The sequence below is a fragment of the Dipodomys spectabilis genome, unplaced genomic scaffold, assembly GCF_019054845.1.
Source record: "Dipodomys spectabilis isolate Male_0828 unplaced genomic scaffold, ASM1905484v1 ptg000258l, whole genome shotgun sequence".
Taxonomy (NCBI): domain Eukaryota; kingdom Metazoa; phylum Chordata; class Mammalia; order Rodentia; family Heteromyidae; genus Dipodomys; species Dipodomys spectabilis.
The window spans coordinates 3,153,061-3,179,869 of record NW_024870935.1 but is presented as its reverse complement, the minus strand read 5'-3'; the positions used below and the strand labels follow the sequence as shown (position 1 = coordinate 3,179,869).

Genomic DNA, 26,809 nt, shown 5'->3' with positions numbered 1-26,809 from the left:
TCTTATCTCCAATGAACCCCCAGAAAACCAAAAGTGGAGCTGTGGCTTAAATTGGTAAAATGCTAGCCTTGAGCAAAAAATGGCTCAGGGACAGCTCCCAGGCCCTGAGTTCAAGCCCTAAGATGGACCAAAAAGAAAAAAAAATGCTGGTGAGGTGTTGAAATGTAGATAGTGCCTATCTATTGATTAAAAATAAACATATGAGCTGGCACCAGCAGCTTAAACCTGTAATGACAGCTACTCAGGAGGTAGAGATCAGGAGGATGGAAGTTCAAGGCCAGTCCAGGCAAAAAGACCCCTCCTCATCTACAGTCTTCACATGATCGCACTCTCACCTGCCACCCTAGCTATGTCGGAGGCTGAGACCAGGTGGATCAAAGTTCCAGGCCAACCCAAGCAAAAAGACTCCATCCATAGAGTTGAGTGTGGTAGCACAGGCCTGTCATCCAAGCTACAGCAGGAAAGAAAAAAACACGGAAAAAAATAGTGCATTAGGCAGGAAGCAAGGCCCTATTGCAGAAGTAATCCATTGCCAAAAAAGGCTGGAAGTTTAGCGCGGTGGTAGAGTACCTTCCTAGCGAGCACAAGGCAGCAAGCTCACACCCCAGTACTGCCAAAAACAAAAAAAATCTGTATTTTCAAAATAGAATCCTTTAATAAACTTAGGCAGTGACAAGTACATGTATTCATTCATTCATTCATTCATTCGAGGAGAATGTTTTTAGCTTGAGTTTGGAGACTGCCAATTCTAAGTAATTTCATTGTTTTGCTATGGCAAAACTACTTGCATTTATGCCAAAATTCCCAGAACCTGCCAGAGCAAAATGGACTTGGTTGATGTGAGATGGGGGTGGAGGAATTTATCCTGGAATTTTACATCCAAACCTAATCACACACAGCCTTACACGGAAGATAATTTCCTAGCTGCAGTCAGAGAGAGGGGAGACAGGGTAATGGGGAAGATTTTCATAAGAGGACTCAACCCACCGCTGCTGAATTTTAAAACAGACGAAGATGCTGGCTATGGTGACACATGCCTGTAATCTCCAACACTCCCAAGGCCGAGGCAAGAGGAGTTTGACTCTGAGAACATTCCAGGCTACATGGTGAGACCATCTCCAAAAATGCCATTGTCATAAAAATTAACTTTCCCACACCCACACACTTTAATCATAAAATAAGTAAAACGGAGGAAGGGGGCTTTTGAAAATGGAATGTGGTCGCTCCTAAGAGTTCGGGATCATGGTCTCCGTTTACAACCAGCAAGAGGTAAGAGATCTCACCCCCACAATCACCGAGTACTGAATTCTACCCCTCACTCCACGACGCCAGAATCATTCTTCTTCCCTGGAGTGTCAAGAAAGAAATAGAATCTGCGGATTTCTTGATTTACTCCAGTGAAATCTACGTGAGACTCTGGCGGATCTATTCATCCTGGATTAATACATCTGGCCCCTTTTCAACTCTCTGAGTGCCTGGGCACCCACAGCCTGGAGATGGAGGCACTGCACAAGCACCTGTGCCCGCTGGAGAGGTTTTAGCCTCTCACCTTAAAACATGGTGACACATAGTACTTTTTTTTTTTTTTTTCCCCAGTCATGGGGCTTGAACTCTGGGCCTGGGCGCTGTCCCTCAGCTCTTCAGCTCCAGGCGAGCGCTCTACCACTTGAGCCACAGCGCCACTTCCAGATTTTCTGGTGGTTCATTGGAGATAAGAGTCTTGGGAATTTTCCTGCCTGGGCTGGCCTTGAACCATGATCCTCCGATCTCAGCTTCCTGAGTAGCTAGGATGACAGGTGTGAGCCACCGGTGCCTGGCTGCCTATTACATTTTGCATTACAAAAACAGCCTCTTTTGAAGACCCCTACAGTAAAAACTATAAAAACCTGAATAAAGAAATCAAAGATGACAGCAGGAACTGGAAAGACCTGCCACATTCACGCAGTAGGGAGGATTCATACAGTGAAAATGACCACCCTGCCAAAGGTGATCTAAAAACTGGACGCAATCGCCTTCAAAATCACAATGCCGTTCTTCACTGAGATAAAATTACCCAGAGCTTCTTATGGAACAACAAAGATCTCCAATAGGCCAAAGCAGTTCTAGGCAAAAAAGAAAAGAAAAAGAAAGAAAGAAGCAGCAGCAATGCTGGTGGTATCACAATCTCATACCTCAAGCTATACTACAGAGCTATAATAACAAAAACAGGTCCAAAGATCAATGAAACAGACTAGAAGACCCCAAAATAAAGCCATATACCCAGTTATTTGCTATTGGTGTCAGGAAACTGTACATCAAAATGCAGAAAATTAAAACTGATCCTGTATTTGTCACCATGCACCAAAATCAACTCAAAGTAGATCAAAGACCTCAACCTCAGACCTGAAACACTGAAACTATGGCAACATGGATTGGAGAAACATTCAAATATATATGCATAGGAAGGAACTTTTTAAAAAAGAGTCCCACGGGCACAGCAGATTTGACAAATGAGATTACACCAAAATGAAGTTTCTGCACAGCACAGGGCATGGTTACTGAACTAGAAAGACAGCCAACATACTAAGAGATGATCTTGAGCAGGAATATATTCAGCCTAATATCCAAAACATACAAGGAGCTCAAAGAATTAACACACGCACACACACACACAAACTAATAAACCAATCACTAAATGGGCGGAGGTGCTAAGGAGAGACTTCTCAGAAGAAGAGGTCAGAATGGCAAAGAAACACATGAGGAAATGCTCCTCATCCCTGGCCATACAGGAGCTGAGATACCACCTCAGCTCAATTACAGGGGCCGACATCATGAATTGGAACAAATGCTGGCAAGAAGTGGAGGAAAAGGAACCCTATTGCTTTGCGGGTACAACCACCCTGGAAGGCGATTTGAAGGTTCCTCAAAAAACTAAACCTAGGTTTTTCCGTGAGCCAGCCGTATCAATCCTGGGCATCTACCCAGAATGTTACAGGTCAAATACATAGAGACTCTTGCAAAAGCAACCTCTCTGGAGTTGTAATAGCAAACTGGGGGAGAATTGAAGATGTTCCATCATCTAGTCTATACTGCAAACACATTACAAATGAGAACCCAGGGACTACAAAAAGCAAAGCAATTGTCCGGGTAGAGCCAAGCCATTCCACAGCCATCTTCTGACACAAATCCTTTGCAAGTAAACAAGACAAATGCATTGGAATGTATCCCATTTCCAGAGATAACACGATGTGCACAGCAAGCATTTCCCCTTTTGTGTGGCCACCTACGGAACTTTGGTAAGTCTTTGGTAAAACATTGCAAAAATGATTCCTCCTCTTTAAAATCATTTTTAGGGGATGGGCTGGGAAGTTGGCTCAGTGGTAGAGTGCTTGGCTTGCATGCCTGAAGCCCTGGTTCGATTCCTCAGCACCACATAAGCAAAAAACCGGAAGTGGCGCTGTGGCTCAAGTGGTAGAGCACTAGCCTTGAGCTGAAGAGCTGAGGGACAGTGCCCAAGCCCAGAATTCAGGCCCCACGACCGGACCCCCCCCCAAAAAAAAAAAAGAAAGAAAAATCATTTTTAGGGGAGATGGGGGACTAGGAGGGAAAAAACTGGGAGAAAATGAGGGAGGGTGCTACTCTTCAGAAAGAAATGCACTTATATCTGACTTATGTAATAACTATGACCCCCTGTACATCACCTTTACAATAAAAAATTTTAATCAAATAAAATCTTTTTTTTATTTCCCGCATAGTGAAAAGTAGGCTCATTGCAGAAGAATCTGCAAAATATGTTTTAATCACAAAAGAAAAACCCACCGCTGCTCACCTTACTTACAGAAGGTAAAGGTAAGGCTGATCTTTATCAGGCATGGTGACAATCCCCAAAGCCCCATCCACAGATACTGGGTTAAGCCCAGAAACTTGATGGCTGGCCCTCATCTGCTCAGATAGCTAATGGATGGCTGAAGGAGAAAAAGGCTTTACATTTTCTTAACCTTTTCTCTTTTATACTACATGACATAGAGCGACATTAAAAAAAAAATAGTAATAAAGCAAAAGCAGCAGGGATGGCGAATGCAATTATAACTCAGGAGGCAGAGGCAGGAGGCTAAGGCCAGAGTTTGAGCCCACATGCTACATCTCTGTCTCAAAAAGAAGAAAAACACCCAAGTGCCACACTAGCTATCTGGGAAACACCCAGGGAGTGTTTTCACATAGTTGTCAGCAAGCCTTATTTCTAAAAATGGGATTTTGGTGGTTCAGTCAGTCTAGGTGAGGTCTCAGAATTTCCTCAGTTCATTGGTGTGGAAATTGCTGCTTTAGTAAAGGCATCAAATCTGAGCCACTTGAATCCCCCAATTCTAAGTAAATTACAGTTACAAAATACTGTATGTATACTTAGAATATACAAGTATGAGCCAGGCATTGGTGGCTAAAGCCTGTAATCCTCGAGCCTCAGGAGGCTGAGATCTGAGGATCACAGTTTGAAACCAGCCGGGGCAGGAAAGTCTGTGAGACTCTTATCACCAATAAACTACTCACAAAAGGCCAGAAGTGGTGCTGTGGCTCGAGTGGTAGAGCCTTGAGCCAAAAGAGCTCAGAGACAGTGCCCAGGCTCTGAGTTTACGCCCTAAGACTGATACCAAAAAAAAGTTAAAGCCACAAAGGAACAACCAGTACAGACAGGTGGTCTGCCCACAGAAAGAACCAACACAAGACAAGGAGGCCTGACACGCCAGCAGTACGTATTTATTATGACTCAGGAGTGGTCAAAAGACTTACAGGCTCATTATTATTAGTATAACCGAGCATGTGAAATGTCAGCAACGTGGAGTGAAAAGGGCAGTCGTGAATTTATATTACAAAACCACACACACGCATACACACTCTCAAGGGTTCACCACGCCCGGCTGTGACCCGGGCGCCAAGCCGCAGGAGTGCTAATGGACGTAACGTGTTAACATATCTCAAGCATAAAAACTGTACTGAGGTTGCAAAAATAAAGTTTCTTTCCTCAAACATTTTGATCTGAGCTCAAGCAAAGCAAATAATGAACACCAATGATTTTCATATGACTTCACGTTTTAAAACAAGTCAAAAAAAAAAAAAAAGAAAGAAAGAAAAGAAAAAAATCCTGAAAATACAGAAGTTCTACAAAGAATTAACAATGAGTTTCATCCAAAATAAGAGTCTACAGCAGATCTGTCTCATCCTGGCTCTCAGGAGTTTTAGAATCATAATTTACATTACGGCAACTGCAGGGAGAAGCCAAACAAAGAAAATCGTAACATAGAAAATCATGGCTACGGAGAAGGCTCCGATGCTCCTCGGATTCTTTAGACAATTTCACTAGTGCAAGAGCATCATTCACCTGAAAGAGCAGACGCCCCTTAAAGAGTAATCATACAAAACTAGTTCCTCTTCTCTTGAAAAAGTGCCGCGGACTGTACTTTTCCTTTTTAAAAAGATGCGAGGCGTGAACTAGTGAAAGACCGTCTGTCGCCATCTCTTGTCGATGAGGAAGGGCCAGAGCGACTCTTTGATTCCGATCTGAAAGGGTGTGCGCTGGCCGATGCCCAACGTCTCCAATTTGGAGCAGTCGAGCTGAGCATTTCTTGGACGCTGGGCACCTATGACGGGGCTATCAGTGATCTTGAGAGAGAAAGGAAACAAAGCATAAGGGCTCCAGCAAGAGTTTGGGGTTAAAAAAAACAACTTCATTTCATGATTTTTTGGCTGGTCCTAGGGCTTGAACTCAGGGCCTGGGCTTTCGTGCTCAAGGCTAGTGCTCTACCACTTGAGCCACAGCTCCACTTCTGGCTCTTAGGTGGTTAAGTGGAGGGAAGAGTCTTACAGACTTTCTAGCCCGGATTGGTATTGAATCACCGTTCTCAGATCTCAGCTTCCTGAGTAGCTGGGATTGTAGGAGTGAGCCACCGGCGCGCGGCTCATTTCCTACTATTGTACACCGTTGCCTCTCGAACAGCGCCTGCCACCGCTCAGACACTACCTTTCCGCTGAACACTCCTCACCACGGCATCACAGAGCACGCTGCCAGGCTAACCCAAGGGCACTGAGTACGTGCTGAGATGCGAAGGCAGCCAGCGCATGCCAGGCTGCAGTGGGGCGGGGTTACTCACGGGCCGCAGGTGACTGCTGGGCAGGTTGAAGGCATCGGCAATTGCACAGGCCATCTCGTACTTCGTCATCTGCTCGCTGCCAGACCAGTGGAAAGTGCCCTTGATGGATGGGTCCTGGAGACAAGGACACAAGCATTCCTGAGACTCAAATGCGGGCACCGCCACCTCCGGGGGCCAACGCGAAACCCCCGACGCCAACGCGCCACCCTTTTCGGGAATGGATTCTGACGCAGCATCTAAAGGAAGCGCCTGTAAATATTCCCAGCTCAACAACCACAAACAACCTCCAGAAGTATTTGGAAATTTGGAAATAGAAACAGAAATTCTGTGTCATTAGTGGGAGTCCTAAAAGTGATTTCCAGAGATTTTTAGGGGAAGTCTGATTTAATAAGTATTTTCAAGTATACTAAAAAGCTAAAACCAGAGCTGAGTACAACTACTTTTTGAGATGAGCTCATTAGTTAAACCTTAGATATGTTTGCATCTCAAAAATAAATATTTTCATACTTAAAAAAGAACATGGTGGTCAAAGCTGGGCATGGCTCACGCCTGCGATCCTAGCTGCCCAGAGGGGAGACCTGACAATCAGGGTTTGCAATCAGAAAGGCAGGAAAGCCCATGACACTATCTCCAGCTAACCAACAAAAAGCCAGAAGTAGAGCTGTGGCTCATGTGACTGAATGTCAGCCTTGATTTTAAAATAAGCTAAGGGACGGCTCCCATGCCCTGAGTTCAAGCCCCGGCACCTGCCTACAGCAGCACAAGCCGGTGTGCCGACTCAACCAGCTGCAGGGCCTGGGTAAGTTCAGAGGAGCCATTCCTGAGGCCAGGCATCATCTCCAACCAAGTCTGAAGATGGGGACCCTGAGCTGGAGGAAACGGAAGCCCGGGCCTGGACAGCTAGGGGGAGGGGCATGAAGTCTCAGTTTAGCTTTAAGCAAGTCCTGGGGAATCAGGAGTGAACGTGGCGCGCGTAGGAAACTTGGGATTTTAGAGTCAGCATCAGCAAGACCAAAGGATGCCTTTGCCCATGCCCAGATTGTTTCTTTCTACACTGACCGCAGCCCAGGCTGTGATGGGTGGAGGCCGCCCTGACATCTGGGGTCAAGGACAAAAACAAAGGATCAATTCCTACTTGGGCTGCCATTCAGGCTCTCTACCGTTCACTTAATCGGAGACAGTTATTAGCTAAAGAACAACTGCAGGCTTTCTGCTGCCTTCCTGTAGAAGAAACAACAGGTCGCACGGCAAGTGAGAAATAAACCCAACGCAAGGGTGAGGTATTGTTCTTTGGCAATGTAGTCTCCCCTCTGTCAACTGCTTCCGTCTGGCCTTCTAGCTCGTCCTCCGCCCTCCGTCCTCCCCCTCCTCAGCTGCTCACCAGCATCCGCTTCTCTGCCAGCTGCCGACACACGCTGGCCACGTCCTTGACGTGGGTGGGAAACCGCTGCTGCCAGTGGTCCATGTTGGCCGACTTGTTGCTGAACTGCACCTTGTCGAACATCACGGTCACCGCACTCTCCTCCAGCTTCTCCACCTCGCCGTAGAGGACAGGAATTCTCAGAACTGCAGCTCCTGGACCAAGGAAAGGGGGCGTGCTAGGGCTGAGCTCCCAAGTTTTCATGGGGGAGACATTACCAACACAGAGACCTCGTCTTTAATATAATAAACATGCTGGGCTGGAATACAGCTCACTGGCAGAGCATTTGTGTAGCCTCTCGGAGGCCCTGGGTCCGATCCCTAGCACCAACACACACAGCTCACCAGCGATCAGGCCAATTTAATACATGGGATCTTGAGTATTTTTATAAATATCTGCCATCTGAGATATTTCTGTATCTAATGTCTATATTATTATGATAACTAAAGCAAAAACTTGTGACAACGTAATTAGAAATCCTGATTAGATGTCAAATCTTACAAGATTTCTTTTATAGAGGGAATGTTTTGAGGACAGTTGGAAAATACCTGCGGAGGCTACATATAGGACTGCAGTCCACTGTTCATCAGGACTGTTCTGCAGTCCTGTGGAGAATGTCCTTGTCTGTACAGGGCACGAGTGAATGAAGTGGTCTGGGACTTCACTTAAATGGAACAAGCTGTCACCAGGGTTGGCCAAGTACATATAAAACCAATGCGCCAAAACACCAGCATCTGAAGCCTGGTGAGGAGTCAGTGTTCACACTTCTCACAAGCACTGGTGGAGGAATTTCAAGGCACTTGGGTTTAATTGGTCCCTGCTGAGGGGTATGGTGTATGGATAATTAGCACCTTAATTGCAAGCAATTGTAAGTTTTATAATCAAATGATCAGACAAGTAAACATGGAGACTGCTATAGTCCCAACCCATAATGTTCCCCCCAGAACTCCATGCTGATTCAATCCCCAGAGCAACAGTACTGGGAGGGAGGGCTCAGGTCACCAGGCAGTAATGGGGGGTGGAAGGATCGGGGGAGGGCTCAGGTCACCAGGCAGTAATGGGGGGGGGGGGGGGGGAAGGATGGGAGGAGGGCTCAGGTCACCAGGGGGAAAAGCCTTTTTTTTCTGTCAATCTGTCAATCTGTTCATCTTGAGAATTGCTGTCCTGACAAGTCTCTGCTTCGGCCAAGTGGCTGGAGTCAGGAGTTGCATCTCACAAGACAGCCAGCTACCCGCCAGTGCCAACAGAGAGGCAGCGCGTTCCCACCTTCCTAACTGCGGGCATAGCCACTTTACTTCTCTCTCAGGTTTCTGGTTTTACCAAAACGCTCAATTCCTGGGCAGCCAAAGGTATTTTCATTACTTTTTGGAACGAATGTCCTTATGGAAACTGTTCTGTAGCAAAGTAATTTGAGGTTGTTTTCTTGCTTGATCTATATCCAAAAAAATGCTTCTAAGAATATTTTATTCTGTTGGAAAAGGTTGTGTTTAAGTCCAGAATTTTTGCAACCATTTTGTCAAATTAAACAAAAAGGGGGAAAAGAAAAAAAGGACTTCATGTAAGAGATCTCTCTGAGGTAGGAAAAATGTAGAAATTTCTAAGAAGTTGTTTGAAGGGGGGAGGAAGGGAAGGGAAAGAGAAAATGCTTTTAGATGACAAAGGATTTTAAAAGGTCAAATCCTTTTAAAAGGTAAAATGTTCCAGAATATCCCAAAATGAAAACAGCAAGTTGGAGGGAGGGGGGAGGGTGAGAACAGAGTGTGAAAGAGAGGAGGGAAAAAGTAACTTACAAAGCAAACAGAACAAAGAAATTAAAAGGCTATGAAAGCTGTACAAAAGGTAAGAGTAGGTCTTATAAAGAAGGTAGCTGCTGAAGAAGAGTACGGGTGGTTCACATCCATAATCCTCGCTACTTAGGAGACTGAGATCTAAGGATCCAGTTTTGAGGTAAAACAGTAAGTGGCCTAACCACTGCACCTAAAATAGGCAGATGGACGTAGGTTACCATCTGGGCCACAACTGTCAATCTAGTTTGTGATTTCTGTGGACAGCACATATATCTAATTTAATTTTATAGCTAGCATATGCTCTATCTTAGCATTGAATATGTTATATCTAACATATGTTGTATCTTAGCATTTCCTTCCTGAATTTTTGACTCATTTAACAAATTCTATTAAACATCCAGATAGGAAAATGGCTGATTTTATTTTTTTTTAAGTCCTCACTAGTATCTCTGACTTGTCTTTTAGTCAAAGAACATCCTGTCCTCTTCTGGTCCTGATGAAGGCCAGTCTGTCAGCTAGATACCAGTCACTTTTTCCTCCCTCCACGCTTAGCATGAAGCAGCTACGGAAAATGGACCACGGACCTTCTACCTTCTTTTAAGATTAGAAGAGACCAAATGATGTCAAAGATATACAAAGAGTCAAGAAAGTCTATTTTTTTCAACAAATCAAAAAATTACAACTGGGAAGTAAATTGAAAAAGCAGATAAACTCAGGGCCAGGGAGATCTCCTTTTATTTTTTTTTTTTAAACTCAGGGCCAGGGCCAGCACTCTTACCATGTGAGCCACGGCACCACTTCCAGCTTTTTCTGTGTATGTGGTACTGAGGATCCAAACCCAGGGCTTCATGCATGCTAGGCAAACGCTCTACCACTAAGCCACATTGCCAGTCCCTACCCTCAGGATTTTTAAGTACTTACTTTCCCTTTATATTAACTATATTCTCTGATTTCTCTCTAATGACTTATCGCTTGATTTTCTACAATTTGAAACACTTCACTCGTAAACAAAAAGCAGTTCTCTGAAACAATCAGCGGCTCAAGAGGCTAAGCCTTACCTAAATTATTTTCCAGTACCGCCTTTTCTCCTTCTAATTTGGTTTTACCATACAAATTTAGGGGAGCAGGTGTGTCTTCCTCTGAATAAGGTGGATTTGTCCCATCAAATACATAGTCTGAGCTAATGTAGATGAGGAAAGCTCCGATTGCAGCTGCAAAAGATTAGAAACAAACAAACAAAAATCTATCAAAATGTGTCGTGCCATTACTTTTGAGCAGAACTCAGAACGGTTTGTTCTATGTGATATAAAAACAATGCAAGTGATCTATGAAACGCGGGTCTCTGAACTTGTGTGCTGACTGGACACCTGGAGAAGGGCGTATGAGGGTGTTGTTTACCTGCTTCTTTTGCCAAATTCCCAGAAGCACCCACGTTAAGCTGAGCAGCAGCGTCTGGCTGGCTCTCCACAACATCCGGCCTCCTCTCTGCAGCGCAGTGAACTACCACGTGAGGCTGGAAGGCAAGTGGTCACAGATAAAGCACAGCACACAGAGCCCCGCGGAAGCCAAGGCCTTCAGTGAAAGAGGATCCTTCATCAACCTCCTTTCAGGGAAGATTAATCACTGCGACTTTTAATACAGTTTCCTTTCCCTTCCTTTATTTCCCTCAAGGCTCAAACTTCCTCAAATCACATACAGGCCTTGAAAAGTAAATGTGCAATTTTGTTGTTTTGGCTTTTCTTCTTCATGGTGCTAGGGATCCAGAACCTTGCAAGCAATCTACCCACTGAGCTCCATCCTCAGGCCGGCAGAGAGGAAATTTACCGAAGCCTAGACGAAGATTAGAAAACTGTCAAAAATATGAGCTGGCACACTGGACATGAAAATGAACTCAAGGGAAGCAATGGGAGGGAGGGAATGAGAGGGAAAGAGGGGCCAGCTCACACTAAGCAAAAGGAAAGAAAGGTAAATATCACCTGATGCGGAAGAAATGGTTGTACTGTCAAAGCTCCTGGAATTCACAAACTTTATGGACCATGACAATGACAATATGCTTTGTGAAGGCTGAAATGTGTTAGTGACTTTAATTAAGTATCACTATTCCACAATGCTGTGAAACGTGAAATTTATGTAATCACCTAATCTCAATAAAATGTTTTAAAAAAAGAAAAATTGCAAAAAAGAAAAAAATATACATATGAGCTGTGCACAGGTGGCTCACGCCTGTCATCCTAGCTACTCAAGAGGCTGAGATCTGAGGATCACAGTCGGAAGCCAGCCCAGGCAGGAAAGACTGTGAGATTTTCTATCTCCAAAGAACCACCAGAAAACCAGAAGTGGCTCTGTGATTCAAGTGCAAAGGAGCTCACAGTGCCCAGGTCCTGAGTTCAAGCCCCATAACTGACAAAAAAAGAAAAAAAAAAGCTTATTATTTCTGTCTTTGTCAATGTCTCCACTTAATCTTTTACATGCTAAAGAAAGTGCACTCTGAGGCTGAGGATCCGGCCCTGCGTGAGAGCACTTGCCAGCGTGGTGAGATGCTCCAGACCCCGGGGTCAGTCCTCAGCAAGCCACAGAGGGTCAGTGCTTTGAGCGCATGGCAACTTCCTTCACAGCAGGTACGTCACCCGGGCGATTCCACCCCCAACTCAGGTAGATGCCGACATAAACTCAGGTAGATGCCGACATAACTCAGGTAGATGCTGACATAAAGGGAGGAGACTGTACCTGGTAATCATGAATGATATGGTGAACGGCTTCAGAATCTAACAGATTGACCTGCTCAAACTTTGGTCTTGCTCTTCTAAAACCACAGCCAACAGCATGCCAATTATTCTGCTGAAATTCCTTGTAAACAGCTCTGCCAAGCAGCCCAGTGGCACCAGTGACCAGAACCCGCCGGCTGGGGGTGTTTATCTCCTCCTAAAAGCCAAGCAAAAGGACAGGGTCACCCGCTGTGACAAGACCTCTATCACAGAAACAAGTCACTGCTAGTGTTCACCGAAGACCTCTCGGCCAAGCTGTTTCCTAGGTTATACCGCAGGGACTGGGCACTGAACCCAGGGCCCCGGACATGCTAGACAAATGTGCTCCCATGTGAATGATACTCCAAGCCCTACACTCTCGTGTTGGTTTTGAGACAGGGTCTTATTACCATTGCCCATGCTGGTCTTGAACTGGACATCTTCCTGTCTTTCAGGCCCAAGGAGCTTGAATAAACAGGACCTCCAACCCCACCTTGCCTGGCATCTTTCTACTGCCCAAAACAAAGGGAACCCAAGAAAAACTGGCAACACAAAAATCTCAATTGAAAAAAAAAAAAAAAATATATATATATATATATATATATGTATAAAATAAAGGACCAAAATCCAGCTGTTTCTAGCATTTGAAAAACCTGAAAGGAAAAAGCTAATGAGTAAGGTAAAAATCTTAAGATTCTTTTCTCATAGTTCTACTAGTGGCAAAACACTTGAGAAGTGTACAGAAACTTCATCCAGGCTCTCTGCTGAAACATTTGGCTCTAAGCCAGGTGATTTATGAAAACAAGGACTCCAGCCAGCACAATATTTTCTTAGACTTTTGGCAAGAAGACAGCTCTACAAAGACACAACTGTAAAGAGGGAAGAACAAGCCAAGTCTGGTGGAGACAGACTCCGCCGACTTCCCGGGGCAGATGCCGTGACGAGGCGGGATGGGGGACTTCCGGGGGGCTTCGGGTCCCTCGTTTTGCCCCAGGGAAGCAAAGGCAAGGGCAGCAGGGTGTAGGTCGGGCCCAGGAGACTCAGGTCAGCACCCCTCCAGCTGACGGGGCGGGCAGATCATGGGTGTTCATGGGGACCCACTTGTAATCTTGCGTTCCAGGATAAGGCTTTTCTGAAGACGCAATTCTCATACTCCAACAAGACCAAAAAAAAAAAAAAATACTGCCATCCAACTTCCCAGACAACTAGTAAGGCTGGTATGGGGCACAGACCTGTAATCCCAGAGCTGGAAGGGCAAGGGGGAGGAAAGGAGGAAAGAGGCACAGGAGAGGAAGACTGAAAATTTAAAGGAAGACGTGAATGAAAGAAAAAAGAAAAGCCCAAGTATTATGCAACCCATAAGTGCTATACCGTGAAGTGAGAACTGCGTTCTTCAGGGGTTTTTTATTTTTATTTTTTTATTTCAAGAACACTTTATTTACCACACTCAATAAAGTCCGTTCTATCTTAATCATGGAATTAACCACAAAGTATTATGAAGGAGCAGGCCTACATTTTGTTTGCAAGTTTATTAAGATCTCAGGGGAAAAACAGATCCTTTATTTCTTTACTTTCATACTTCAGTTTGGAAAGCACATGTTTCTCTCATTTTAATACATTTGTGTTTAATGAAAAAGATTGAGTCTCCTGAGCGTGTCAGTTTGGCAGTGTTTTCCGATACCTTAGTGCATCTTAAAAGAAGAGGTCATCCCTAGGTGCTGGTGACTCATGCCCATAATCCTAATTACCGGGGAGGCTGTGCTGTGAGGATCGCGGTTCCATGCCAGCCAGCTGGAAATCCACGAGACACTTCTCTCCAATTAACCAATTAAAAAAAAAAATCTACAAGTGAGCTGTGGCTCCGTCAGTAGAGCACTAGCCCTGAGCAAAAAGCTCAAGGCCCAGGCCTTGAGCTCAAGCCACAGCACCAGCACAAACAACAACAAACAAGAGACTATCTTAAAATCAAAAGCATCTTAAGAATTGATACTATACTGAGTTTCAAGAACAAGGCTGCTTTTTTTTTTTGATACTTATGAAAGGACTGGGGTGGCCAGGGGAATATTATTTCCTTATAGCCTATGCTAATGTGTACTGTCCTGAGGAACCGGGAGACGGAGTACCCCTCACCCAATGGTCGGATGGCAATTCAGGGATCTGAGACGGGAGCATCCAACGAAAGGGAAAGGCCAGTTCTCCATCTTGAACTTGAAGACTATCAAGTGTTATGAAAACTTAGGCTGTTCCTTCTGCTTTGTCATTTCCAAACTAAAGATCCCACAGGTGGTAGTAACTTTGTCCACAGAAAGAAAAAGACTGGGACCAGAACCTAAGAGTCTTGTCTCGATGCTCTAACCACTTGCAATGAATTTTGTTTCCATCCTCTGGACTTGCATTTGATAGTTTTATCTGCTTTGTCATAGACTAAAGCATTGAGAAATTATAACACTCATACTGGCTTAATTCCTCACCAGTAAAAAGAAGCATTTGGACAAAACGGTTAGTGCTACAATTCTAGCACTTCCCTACATGTACAACCTGATGACTGCAGCAAGATCTCTATCTACAGAAGGTCACCTTTGCCCTATTTCACCCCAGAAGACCCTTTCTGCCTGAGCCATCCATTTCCTCAAGTTTTGCTCAGTGAGAAGATGATTGATTAAAGACCATTTGGAAATGAATCTCCATCTGCCTCTATAGCAGAAACTCAATATATGGAAGTCAAACACTTTAAGTCATCTTATTTATAGATGCCAAAAATAACTCCTGATGGTGTGTGGATTTAGCCTGAACTGCTTGTCTAACATGGCGAGATGTAAGTTCCATTCTCAGCACTACAAAAGAAAAGAAGAGAAAAGAAAAAAGAAGGGAGAAAGAAGAAACCCCCTGAAGTATCAAATACATAAAAACACTAAGCCTACCGTTCTAGTTAAATGACGCCAAATTTTGTGGCTAATGGGAGATGAGTATCTCTTTCGGAGCGGTCCTACCGTGCGGGGACACTGACTTCCACTTTAGGACACACTTTGGTAAATTCTATTAAGAATGCTCTGAAAGAGTCTAGGATGATAGCACTGATGTTATGCACCGAGTTGTTCTGACATCTTAACAGTATTTGTAATACCTTGCTACCCTTGGAATCCTTTCGATCTGGCCACTTCTTTTTTCTTACATGTTTTTTTTACTCACATCAATTACTTGCACCAAGGGTTACCTTTTGACATATCTATATGACAAGTACCATTCTCCTGATGAGAGAGTTTTAGTTCTACAGGTTTTCAGAGCACAAGTAATATTTGCTAAGCTCTTAATGGAAAACATGGAAAGTCATTTTCTTTGCTGAACTACTGTGAAAATAGATTGAGGTTCATCCACCTGTAGACACACACATGAATGTAAACTAACAGCTGGCATCATGCACTCCATCATTTGGGGCACACAGAAATAGAGGGTTAAATAGCCCCGAAGCCTAACTCTACCAAAGTCCCAAATACCACTTGAAGGCATTGAATATGTCATATTTTGGAAACACAGAACTGCTGCTAAAGGCCAGGCTTCAGGGTCTTACGCCTGTGATCCTTGTGGCTGAAGAAGCTGAGATCTAAGGATCGCAGTTCTACGCCATCCAAGACAGGAAAGTCTGCAATATCTCCAATAAACCACCCTCAAAAGAAGCCTCAAATGGTGCAGTGGCTCAAGTGGTAGAGTGCTAGCCTTGAGCAAAAGGAGCTCAGGGACAGTGCCCAGGCCCTGAGCTCAAGCCCAGGACCAGCATAAACAAACAAACAAACAAAAAACTATTGCCTCAATACAGAAAGCCATCTCTACAATCTTTTGTGTGTTTCTAACACACACACAAGGGTGGATTCAGTCTCCTTATCTAGTATGGACAGGTTCTGTGAATGGCTTCGGGAATGAATGGAGGGGGAGGAACCCAGGGATGGATTTCCCCAACACCATTTTCTTTCCTCCTGCAAACCATGGTGGTGGTTTGAGGTGGTTCAGGTCTTAGGTGGCCAGAGGCCTGCACCTTACCCGGAGTCCCATCTCAGAGGAACAAACCCGTGCCTGCTTTCCTCAGCTGAGAAGCAACTGAAGAGGCAGCTAAGGTGTCCTGTGTATGCACACACAGGAAGATCACGGGACGGTGAACCTGCCTGAACTCCGGACACCAAACACCACACCTTCCTCCACGTGGAGGGCAGGGAGAGTGGGGAGGCAGCCATGACTGGAAACTGAGCAAGGGGCTAGGCTCTATTCCCTAAAGAAAGGGAGCGCCCCTCTCTTTCTTTAGGACACCCCACAACTCTGGGATCCCCCATCGCTGGACACCCCCGGACCTCTGCATATGCCCACAACCCCGGGAATCCCCACATACGCCCCCTCTTTCCATCCCAACCTCAGAGATCTCCGGAGCCCCCACCCAGACCCCTCACCCTCAGATGCAACACCCCACATCTACATGCCCTCACCCTGCAGACTCCCCTCTACATCTGCTTACCACCCACCCCTACCCACCATCTCCACTCACTCCTTGACCCCCACAGCCTCACCCTTGGACTCCTGCATATCCCCATCCCTGGCTACCCCCACCCCCACCCCCAGGCTTACCACCCACCCCCATCCCTGCATATTCCCCACCCTCACTGGGAATCCCCTACTCCTGCTTAACCTCATCCCGAGGTTTGCATCCCCACTCCGGGACCCCCTACCCTGGACCCCCACCCCTGCATGCCCACTACCCCTGCATGCCCCCACCCCTGGACCCCCTACCCCTGCACGCCCCCATCCCTGCACGCCCCCGCCCCTGCACGCCCCCGCCCCTGCACGCCCCACCCCTGCACGCCCCACCCCTGCACGCCCCCACCCCTGGACCCCCTACCCCTGCATGCCCCCACCCCTGCACGCCCCCACCCCTGGATCCCCTACCCCTGCATGCCCCCATCCCTGCACACGCCCACCCCTGCGCGCCCCCACCCCCGCACGCCCCTATGCCTGGGCCTCACCCTTGCACGCCCCCACCCCTGCACGCCCCCGCCCCTGGACCCTCTACCCCTGCACGCCCCCGCCCCTGCACGCCCCCGCCCCTGGACCCTCTACCCCTGCACGCCCCCGCCCCTGCACGCCCCCGCCCCTGCACGCCCCCGCCCCTGGACCCTCTACCCCTGCACGCCCCCGCACGTGCCCGCCCCCGCACGCCCCCGCCCCCGCACGTGCCCGCCCCCGCACGCCCCCGCCCCTGCACGCCCCCGCCCCTGCACGCCCCCGCACGCCCCCGCCCCCGCACGTGCCCGCCCCCGCACGCCCCCGCCCCTGCACGCCCCCACACGTGCCCGCCCCAGCACGCCCCCGCCCCTGCACGCCCCCGCCCCTGCACGCCCCCGCCCCTGCACGCCCCCGCCCCTGGACCCTCTACCCCTGCATGCCCCACCCCTGCACGCCCCCGCCCCTGCACGCCCCCGCCCCTGCACGCCCCCGCCCCTGCACGCCCCCGCCCCTGCACGCCCCCGCCCCTGCACGCCCCCGCACGTGCCCGCCCCCGCACGCCCCCGCCCCTGCACGCCCCCGCCCCTGCACGCCCCCGCCCCTGCACGCCCCCGCCCCTGGACCCTCTACCCCTGCACGCCCCACCCCTGCACGCCCCCGCCCCTGCACGCCCCCGCCCCTGCACGCCCCCGCCCCTGCACGCCCCCGCACGTGCCCGCCCCTGCACGCCCCCGCCCCTGCACGCCCCCGCCCCTGCACGCCCCCGCCCCTGCACCCCCGACCCCGACCCCCTCACCCCGGACCCTCACCCCGGGCCCCCCCGACCCCTAGCACCGCACGCCCCGCCCCAGCCGGGCTGCAGGCCGGGACGGCGGCGGAAGCTCCCGCGCCGGCGCCGCGCGGGCCGGGCCGCGGGCCTACCTCCACCAGCTGGCAGCTCCCGGGCACGAAGTGGATGGACAGCTCCTTCCCCCGCCCCACCATGCCCGCCGTTTTCTCGCCGCCGCCGCCGCGGCCGCCTCAGCCCGCCCCGAACCGCCGCGGGCCGCAGCTCCCCCAGGCCCCGCCGACCTCCGCGCCCGCTTCCGGCTTCCGCCGCCCGGGCCGCGCCTGCGGATTGGCCACGCTCCGCCACGCCTCCGGAGGAGGGCGGGACCTCGCAGGACGCGCCGGGCCCACGCGCCAGTTCTTAAAGGGACAGACACCGAGACCCAGACCGCCGACGCCGAGGGCCGGGTTTGAGGGTGGGAGGCCGGCGGGGTGCGGGTGTTTGTCTCCCGCTTAAGCGTCTACTTTTCTTTTTCCCCCTTAACTTGGGAAGAAGGATCGAGTTGACGGGCCTGGCGTTGCAGTTTGCAGACTGGACGCGATGCCCGTGCGGCGGCACGAACTACACCGAGCAGCCCGAGAGCTTTTCGGAGTGGGGGGGAGCGAGCGCCCGCGCCTGCGCAGGAGGAGGGGGGGTCTGAAAGAGGGCGAAATAAAGTCATCGAAGAAATAATCGTGAGAGCCGCTGCCGGAGTCAGTAACCACCCGGGAGCCTATGTGTGTCCTGGGGTGGTTGTTGACTCCCCCAACTTACCCTTCCTCACTGACGGACAAACTGACAGAGGCCAGGCCTCCACTCGCACTGGTGGGGGGGGGGGGGGGCCAGACCCGGCAGCCTCCTCAGTGGATCTCAGTGGAGACTGCCTGGGCGGAGACTCGCTTTGCTTTTTGAAAGCACATCAGGAACAACCCCCCAAGACAGTTGTTGCTGCTTGGCTTTCCTGGCCCGTCACTGGCCTTCCGCAAGTGTGCAGCCGTGTACAGGGCTCGCCCACCTGTACCCCACAGTCTGTTCTGGTCCGGGCACTACCCACGACACTGAAAACCTGCCCGCCAACGTGATCATCACGACCTGTATTTTCCTGAAGCCTTATTTTCAAAAGAAAAAAAAAAACCCTGGTAAGAGTTAAAGGATTAAGCAATCTTTTTTTTTTTTTTAACGTCAACAGTCCTGTGACTTGGCTTCCTCTCCAACGCCCAAAGAAACTATTTCCTTATTCATTGTACACATAAAAAGTTTCTTGGGATCAGTGACTCAAGACAGCCTTAGGTCCCTAACTTTTTGAGATTATGTATATATCTATCTTGAAGTTATTATTGTTCACAAACCGAGAGGATTGTCCCAACACAAAAGAAGCAGAAGCAGAAGACAAGGAAGTAAAAGGCAAGAGAGCGAGTCCTGGCGGTGCTTGCTTATCTTCAGGGAGGTTGAGACAGGAAGGTGTACTTGTTCCCAGGCAGCTATGGATCAAGCCTCAAGACAAGTTGTCTCAACACAAAGCAATCAACACCTTGGGGGACAGAGGGGAGGGATCGCAGTGAAGAGCTAAAACTTTCTTCCTTCCTGCTTAAAAAGTGAAAATTCCAGTTCCTAGTAGGACTGTGTGAGGTAATCGGGTCTCCCCAGAGGGACTTAAAATTGTCCAACAGAAACATGTAAGAATTGCAATTTGCAATTTCATTCTCTGAGCAGCCTATCTTGAATGAGGAACAAAGTGCTCATTCGCCTATATTTAAGACTCTGCTTGATGCTTACTGGGGTAAAAGTTGGGTACAGGTCATCTAGCACATATGTTTGGGTATACTTTATAATCATTTTTCTGTCAAGAAGATAAACTATATCCATTCACAGATAACATCTAACTTCTTATGTAGTCAAGTATAATAAATGCAGACTGGAACTAAAAGTTAGGCTAGCAGACTGGAGTCACACAAGAGACAGAAAGCTGGAGCTCACCATGGGATAAAAATCCTGATTTATCGCAAAACCTTCACCTACATTCTTGCATCTCATTTGGTACATGCTTTGCATTTTATTTTTGTAAATGAGTGAGACTTCACTAAGCTTACCAAAGCCGGCTTCCAGGGTCAGTAACTCAAGTTGAGTGTATTATTCTATGTCCAAAGGTTGTACCGGGAGGAAAATGAATGCCCTAACTTGTTTTCTCTTTTCTCCTTACATCCACACTGCTGCTACCGGGCATTCTGGTGTGCATTTAAAGCAACTCTTCCTCCTGAATGTTCCTTGAATTGCTAGCTCTTACCTGCTCCATGTCCTCCGGCATTTCAGGCATGATTCCCAGATTATTTCAGGAACACAGGACGGGGATGGCTGTCAGCGTCTGCTTTCTCTGGCTGGGTCTTTTGTCTGCCGGGCTGGCTGAGAGCACAGGCACGCCAAAACGTGAGGCGCAGCTTTGCTTGACCTTTTAAATTAGCATTTTGATTCCACTCCCGGAATCTCGTGCAGTTTTCCACAGTGCAGTAAGCTGGCAGCTGATTCCCCCGGCCTCGTTTTGAAAATACCCAATGGGAAGTTTCATGTTTAACTGCCAGCCAAGCGAGGAGCCATTACCAAAACCATATGGCAGAGCCAACGATGGCAGCAGCAAAGACAAAGCAGCTGGGACGGTAACCTGCCCTTTCATCCCAGGACTTGTTGAAATTTTCTGTTGCAGGGAGAGATCTCGCAAGCCGGCAAGCTGGCAAGCCACAGGGTGGCTGTGGTTCTTCTTCTGAAATATTGTAATTCAACCACACCTTATTGGAACAGAGTATGATCACTACCATTGTCCAGTACATTTCCAGTCAGTGGATGTTAAGCAATTATTCCAAAGGACAATAAAAGGCACTGGTGGTAACAGCTCACGCATACGCTCACAAAGTTCAAGAGTTAAGTGGTCATTTCTATTCACATTGCCTTCGTAAGTGGAGTGGCTTTTAATTTCACCTAACATTAAAGACTCACCGATCAGTAATAATTCCCCCAACCTGCCTGCACTGCAGAATCTACTGAACAAAATCTCTTAAGAGTCAAGTGCAGGAATTTTATTTTTAACCATTTTAAAGGTAGTATGCATGTTTCATTAAGCTTTGAACCAGTGATTTAGATTATGGCAGTGTGTCTATTTAAAAGCAACAAAATTTGGCATTCAAATTTAGCTAAAAAAAAAATCCCATAACTTTAATAGTCTACCCATTTAGAACATACAGCACATGGCAAAATGTAGGAGGCGTTCAAAGTCTGTAAGTTGTGAAGATTTTTTTTCTAGGGTTTCTATTAAAAATACATATCTTTAAAATTGACATCCAAGATGTAAAAGCTAAAATATCAAACTTAGGAGAAAAGGTGTATGATGATATCTCCAAAACCCAACAAACAAATAAATATCTCAAAGGTACAAAGAGAAATCGACCTACACATTTTTAAAAACTGATAAACTAAAATTTAACAAAATGGAAAAGGTCTCATTAAAAGACATGAAGAAAATGAATAGCAGAGTAGAGACTGGGGGAAAATCATTACAATACTTATATCTGAAGAGGACTTACATTCAAAATGCTTAAAGAACTTCATCTCAATAATTTATAAAAGCATTTATTTATAAATGAAAAAATGGTTAGTACACACTTTACAAAGGAAAATTATAAAAATAGCCAATAAGCCCAAATACAAACATGAGTGACCAAGAAATATTCTACTTATTAACCTGATTTATGGAATTGTAACCCCTTATACAAGTACTTAGTTTAAAAAATGAAAATATAAACCTAAGATAGCATTTCATACCAAATAGATTGGGTAAAATTAAAAAGATAGGTAGCTGGGCACTGGTGACTCCCATCTATAATCCTACCCTCTCAAGAGGTCGAGATCTAAGGATCATAGTTCAAAGCTAGCCCAGGCAAGAAAGTCTATAAGACTCTTACCTCCAGTTGACCATTAAAAAGCTGTAAGTGGAGCTATGGTTCAAGGGGTAGGAAAAAACAAAAGAAACAAAAAAAACCCACTTCAGAGACATGGCCTAGGACCTGCATTCAAGCCCCAGGACTGGCACAAAAATAAATAAAATTAAATATATATATATAAGGTAATATCAAGTACTAGTATAAGGGAGAAAAAAAAAAATCTCTATTTAAGCTTTTGCCAGTGCACCTGAGAACTGACTTGGGGCAAGAGAAAATTTATTCAGTCTAAGTTTTATGTGACACAGGTATCTTAAGAAATGAAGCTCCCACACACAGACATTGAGTTAGACAATGAAGACTAGTTGTGTGGTGAAGATGGGAGCCTTCAATCAGGTTTGTGTTACATTCCCTTCCCACCTTTGATGACAACTTTGCTGGTGGTGGAGTACAGGGAGGACTCCTCTCATGGAAAGTTCCTGCTTTCAAAACACAGCAGAAAGGTCAAGGTGAGCTTAACACAAGATAGTGAATACACCAGGGTGCCCTTTTCATAGCTCCTTCATGAACACGCATCTGAAAAACAAGCAGAATGCTCACTCTGTGTGCTAGAGGGAATATATATAAAAACAAGTAACCTATCTTATTTTCTGTGTGTGTGCTGGTACTGGGGCTTGAACTTGGATTGTGTGTGTGTGTGTGTGTGTGTGTGTGTGTGTGTGTGTGTGTGTGTGTGCTGGTACTGGTGTGTGTGTGTGTGCTGGTACTGGGGCTTGAATTTGGATTGTGTGTGTGTGTGTGTGTGTGTGTGTGTGCTGGTACTGGGGCTTGTTTGCCTTGACTTTTTCACTCAAGCTGACATTCTACCACTTGAGCCACACCTCCACTTCAGGCTTTCCCCTAGATTAAGTGGAGATAACAAGCCTGGAATTGTCTACCTGGGCTGATTTTCAAACTGGATCCTCAGAACTCAGCCTCCTGAGTAGCTAGGATAATAGGCATGAGCCACCAGTGCCTGGCCCACAACCAAGTCAGTAGACATATATATGTAAGTATAGATGTATATAAGAATATATGCATATGTGTATTTCTTCAAAATCTAGATTCTCATAACTTGGAGCAAAAGCCTTTTTGATTAAAAAGTGGTGTTTTAAAGATTTACCTTATTGTCTACATAGCACACAAGGCATGTTAAAGTACAGAACACATGAGTATGTTCAACAAGAACAACACTGGTGGATGAAGAACATCTCTTAGTATTAACACTGGATGCAGGCTCTGGTTTTACCAGCTGTGTACTGCAGGGCTACGATGCAAGCAAAATGTGCAAGTTGACCTAATGGCTTTAATCCTCCTCTTAAAGGGTATCAGGTCATACAAGCCCATTGAAGTTTTGGTATGTTTAACTAAGCTGGAACATGAGTACTGGTTTGTTGATATTGTTTTTGGTCGTGGGGCTTGAACTCAGGGCCTGGGCACAGTCTCTGAGCTCTTCAGCTCAAGACTTTGAGCCACAGCCTCACTTACAGCTTTCTGGTGGCTAATCGGAGGTTAAGTCTCACAGGACTTTCCTGCCAGGGCTGGCTTTGAACAGCAATCCTCAGATCTTAGCCTCCTGAAGTAGGATTTTTTCACCAAAAAATTCTTCCACCAAACATATTCAGTCAGAAGAGACTTTCTAGTGCCCTGCAGAGCCACAAATGACTGGCCTATACTTGTGTATAATGCAAACGTGTTAAAATCTTCTCCCTCAGGTCTCTGCAAGCCAGCATTGAACAGGGGGGTCTGGTGCTAAGATAATCCTGCGGCTGCTGTTGCTGGTTTATAGAATGAGCGTCCTGTAACATTAGCTCTTGGTGATGTGCCCTTATCTTTTCCTTTGATCTTTGCTCAACTTCTTGGATTTATGAAAGATGACTTTTGATATTTATAATGATGAAAATGAACTCTGGGGGCTGGGAAGGTAGCTCAATGGTAGAGTGTTTGCCTCGCATGCATGAGGCCCTGGGTTCGATTCCTCAGCACCACATAAGCAGAAAAAGCTGGAAGTGGTGCTCTGGCTCAAGTGGTAAAGAGCTCACCTTGAGCTGAAGAGCTGAGGGACGGCGCCCAGGCCTAGAGTTCAGGCTCCATGACCCACCAAAAAAACAAACAACAACTCTGTACATTTCCCCCCTCCAATCTTTTCCTCTGGAACTTCATTTATTCATACAGTAGGCCATGTGATATTATTCCACATATCTTGGGTACTCTTTCATTTTCTTAACTTTTTCAGCTTGGAAATTATTTCTTTGTATCACTCAAGTTCATTGATCCTTTAATTTTTCATGTTCACACTGGTTTGTGGTTAAGCCTATCTAATGAATCCCATTTTAAATCACACCCTTTATAACATGTATATTTCTAGTAAGTTTCTGTTGATCATATGGTTTACTTTTTTTGTATCAAGCATCTTTCATTCCGTCCCCACAGGGACTTATTTCTAGTCTTCTCAGTGGCTAGGACGTTGAGCAGTATACGTATCTGTTCTCTTTGGTATTAGCTTAGTTCAAACCATTTGGTTCTATTAATTTTTCTAATTCATAGTTTCTATAAATTTTCTAATTTATGTATGATGGTCTAAAATTCACTCACATTAAGATTTAACACAAGAATTTTTATTGTGAGAATACCGTACAGAGGGGTTACAATTACATGGGCAAGGTAACGAGTACATTTCTTATCAAGCATTGTTGCCTCCTCTTTGTTTCCTCTTCCCATCCCTTCCCATACTCCCCGACCCGATCATACCCCCCCCACCAAAGTTGTAAAGTTCGTTTTTTGACATAACGACTTGTACACCTCATTGTTGCCTTTCTCCTCCACAAATTATACCATCATCAAAAACAGTGAAAGCAGGGGTTATACCGTGGGGGAGGGACATAAAAAGCAACATAGAAATCTTATATGTTAGAAACAATTGCATGAAAGAAAAAAAAACATTTGAATCCTTATCTTGGGGTTCATTCCCCTAACATCAACTTATTTGACTTTTTCTGCTTGACTCAGACATATACTAGTTATTGCAAATAAGGGAAACCATGGGACCTATATTTCTTTGGGCCTGGTTTACTTAAGTTTTTTCAAGTTTTTCCATTTCCTAACAAATGGGGCAGTGTCATTCTTTCTGGTAGAGGCATAGAATTCCATTGTGTATATATACCACATTTTCTTGATCCATTCATCTACTGAGGGGCATCTGGGTTGGTTCCTTATCTTAGCTATGGCAAATATGCTGCAATAAACATAGTTTATTGTGCTGGTAGCTTTAGTATGGTCTTGTGATCATTTGGGTAAATGCCCAAAAGTGGGATTGCTGGGTCATAGGGGAGCTCTATGTGTAGTCTTTTGAGGAACCTCCATACTACTTTCCAAAGTGGTTGAACAAGTTTACATTCCCACCAACAATGTAGTAAGGTTCCCTTCTGTCCACATCCCCTCTAGCATGTTATTAGAGTTCTTGATTATAGCCATTCTAACTGGGGTGAGGTGGTATCTCAATGTTGTTTTGATTTGCATTTCTTTTATGGCTAGGGAAGTTGAGCATTTCTTCATGTGTCTATTGGCTATCATTCTTTCCTCTTCAGAGAAATTTAAGTCTTTAGCCCACTTATTTATTGGGCAGTTGTTTCTTTGAAGATTTGTTTTTGGGGGTTTAATTTTTTGAGTTCCAGGTAGTTTAGATATGAGACCCTTGTCCGTTGTATGGCTAGTGAAGATATTCTCCCAATCGTGGGCTTTCTATTGATCTTGCTATGTCCTTTGCCATGCAGCTCTGCAATTTCATGCAATCCCATTTGCCCAAGCTTTCTTTGATTTGTTAACACAAGAATTTCTGAAAAGCAACTCTGATGGTGTTTGTCTCTATTGCTCCATGAACATTGTAGGGAGGCTTTAAACTACATACCAGGGCTAGGAAGGTGGCTCAGTGGCAGAGTGCTTCCCTTGCCTGCATGAGGCCCCTGGGTTCGATTCCTCAGCACCACATAAGCAGAAAAAAAACTGGAAGTGGTGCTGTGGCTCAAGTGGTAGAGTGCTAGCCTTGAGCTGAAGAGCTGAGGGACAGTGCCCAGGCCCAGAGTTCAGGCCCCACAACTGGCAAAACCAAACAAAACAAAACACTACATACCAACTCTGCAAATCAGACAGAGGAGAGGCAGAATCACCACTTTCTCAACAGTATCATTTGTGAATCTTGGGGCAAGGTAGGGTGGGATGGAAAGACAATAAACACATTCAGAATACAAGTTTTAGTTGAGCTTCATCAAGTGAAAATGAAATAACTTAGCAAATGACTGTTTTTACTTTACATGACACAAATATTCAGTACACATACAGATGGCATATTCTCTAGAGGCTACATGTGGAGGCCAAACTACAGACTTTAATCTAGAATTGAGGTAATGCCCAGGAGTCAGTACATTCAGTAATTCAGTGACTCTGACACAAGGTAACAAGGTTCCTATGGAGCCAGTCGTGCCCTTCATTTTATTTGAAATGCACAAATGATGAGGGCAGAATGAACATTACTGGTAAATCAAAGAAAAGGCCACAAGCCAGGGTGCTTTAGTTTTTTCTCAGATGAAAATGATTTCCAGCCAGGTGCTGGTGGCTCATGCCTGTAAATCCTAGCTACTCAGGAGGCTGAGATCTGAGGATCATGGTTCAAAGCCAGCCCAGGGAAGGGAAATCTGTGAGACTCTTATCTCCAATAAATCACTCAGAAAACAGGAAGTCGTGCTGTGGCTCAATAGAGTACTAGCCTTGAGCTGAAGAGCTGAGGGACAGAGCCCAGGTGCAGAGTTCAGTCCCCAAGACCGACCAAAAAAAAAAAAAAGAAAGAAAAAAAAAAGAGAAAATTATCTCTAGAATCAAGGCAAAAAATCCAATCTGGGGATTAGAATTTGGGATCTTGAATCTGAAACTAACAATGAGGAAAAACAATTTTATAGTGATGTTTAGAGAAATATAAATTTG

The 26,809-nt window shown here is 46.2% G+C and overlaps 1 protein-coding gene across 3 annotated transcripts; it reads right to left on the bottom strand.

The window, feature by feature from the left end:
- Positions 1–4,708: 4,708 nt before the first annotated feature.
- Positions 4,709–20,391, bottom strand: Mat2b (methionine adenosyltransferase 2B). 3 transcript variants are annotated; one of them, XM_042699592.1, is made up of 7 exons: positions 20,152–20,391; positions 12,057–12,251; positions 10,728–10,842; positions 10,388–10,540; positions 7,504–7,697; positions 6,123–6,236; positions 4,709–5,634 (listed from the first exon to the last, which is right to left on the bottom strand). In XM_042699592.1, the coding sequence occupies exons 1-7, from the start codon at positions 20,179–20,181 to the stop codon at positions 5,464–5,466; spliced, it is 972 nt and encodes a 323-aa protein (XP_042555526.1). In that variant the 5' UTR covers positions 20,182–20,391; the 3' UTR covers positions 4,709–5,463. The 3 variants fall into 3 exon arrangements, with proteins under 3 accessions (XP_042555526.1, XP_042555523.1, XP_042555524.1); XM_042699589.1 differs by lacking the exon at positions 20,152–20,391 and adding an exon at positions 17,981–18,083; XM_042699590.1 differs by lacking the exon at positions 20,152–20,391 and adding an exon at positions 17,981–18,081 and having other exon boundaries at positions 10,728–10,849; positions 12,064–12,251.
- Between the last annotated feature and the right edge of the window lie 6,418 nt (positions 20,392–26,809).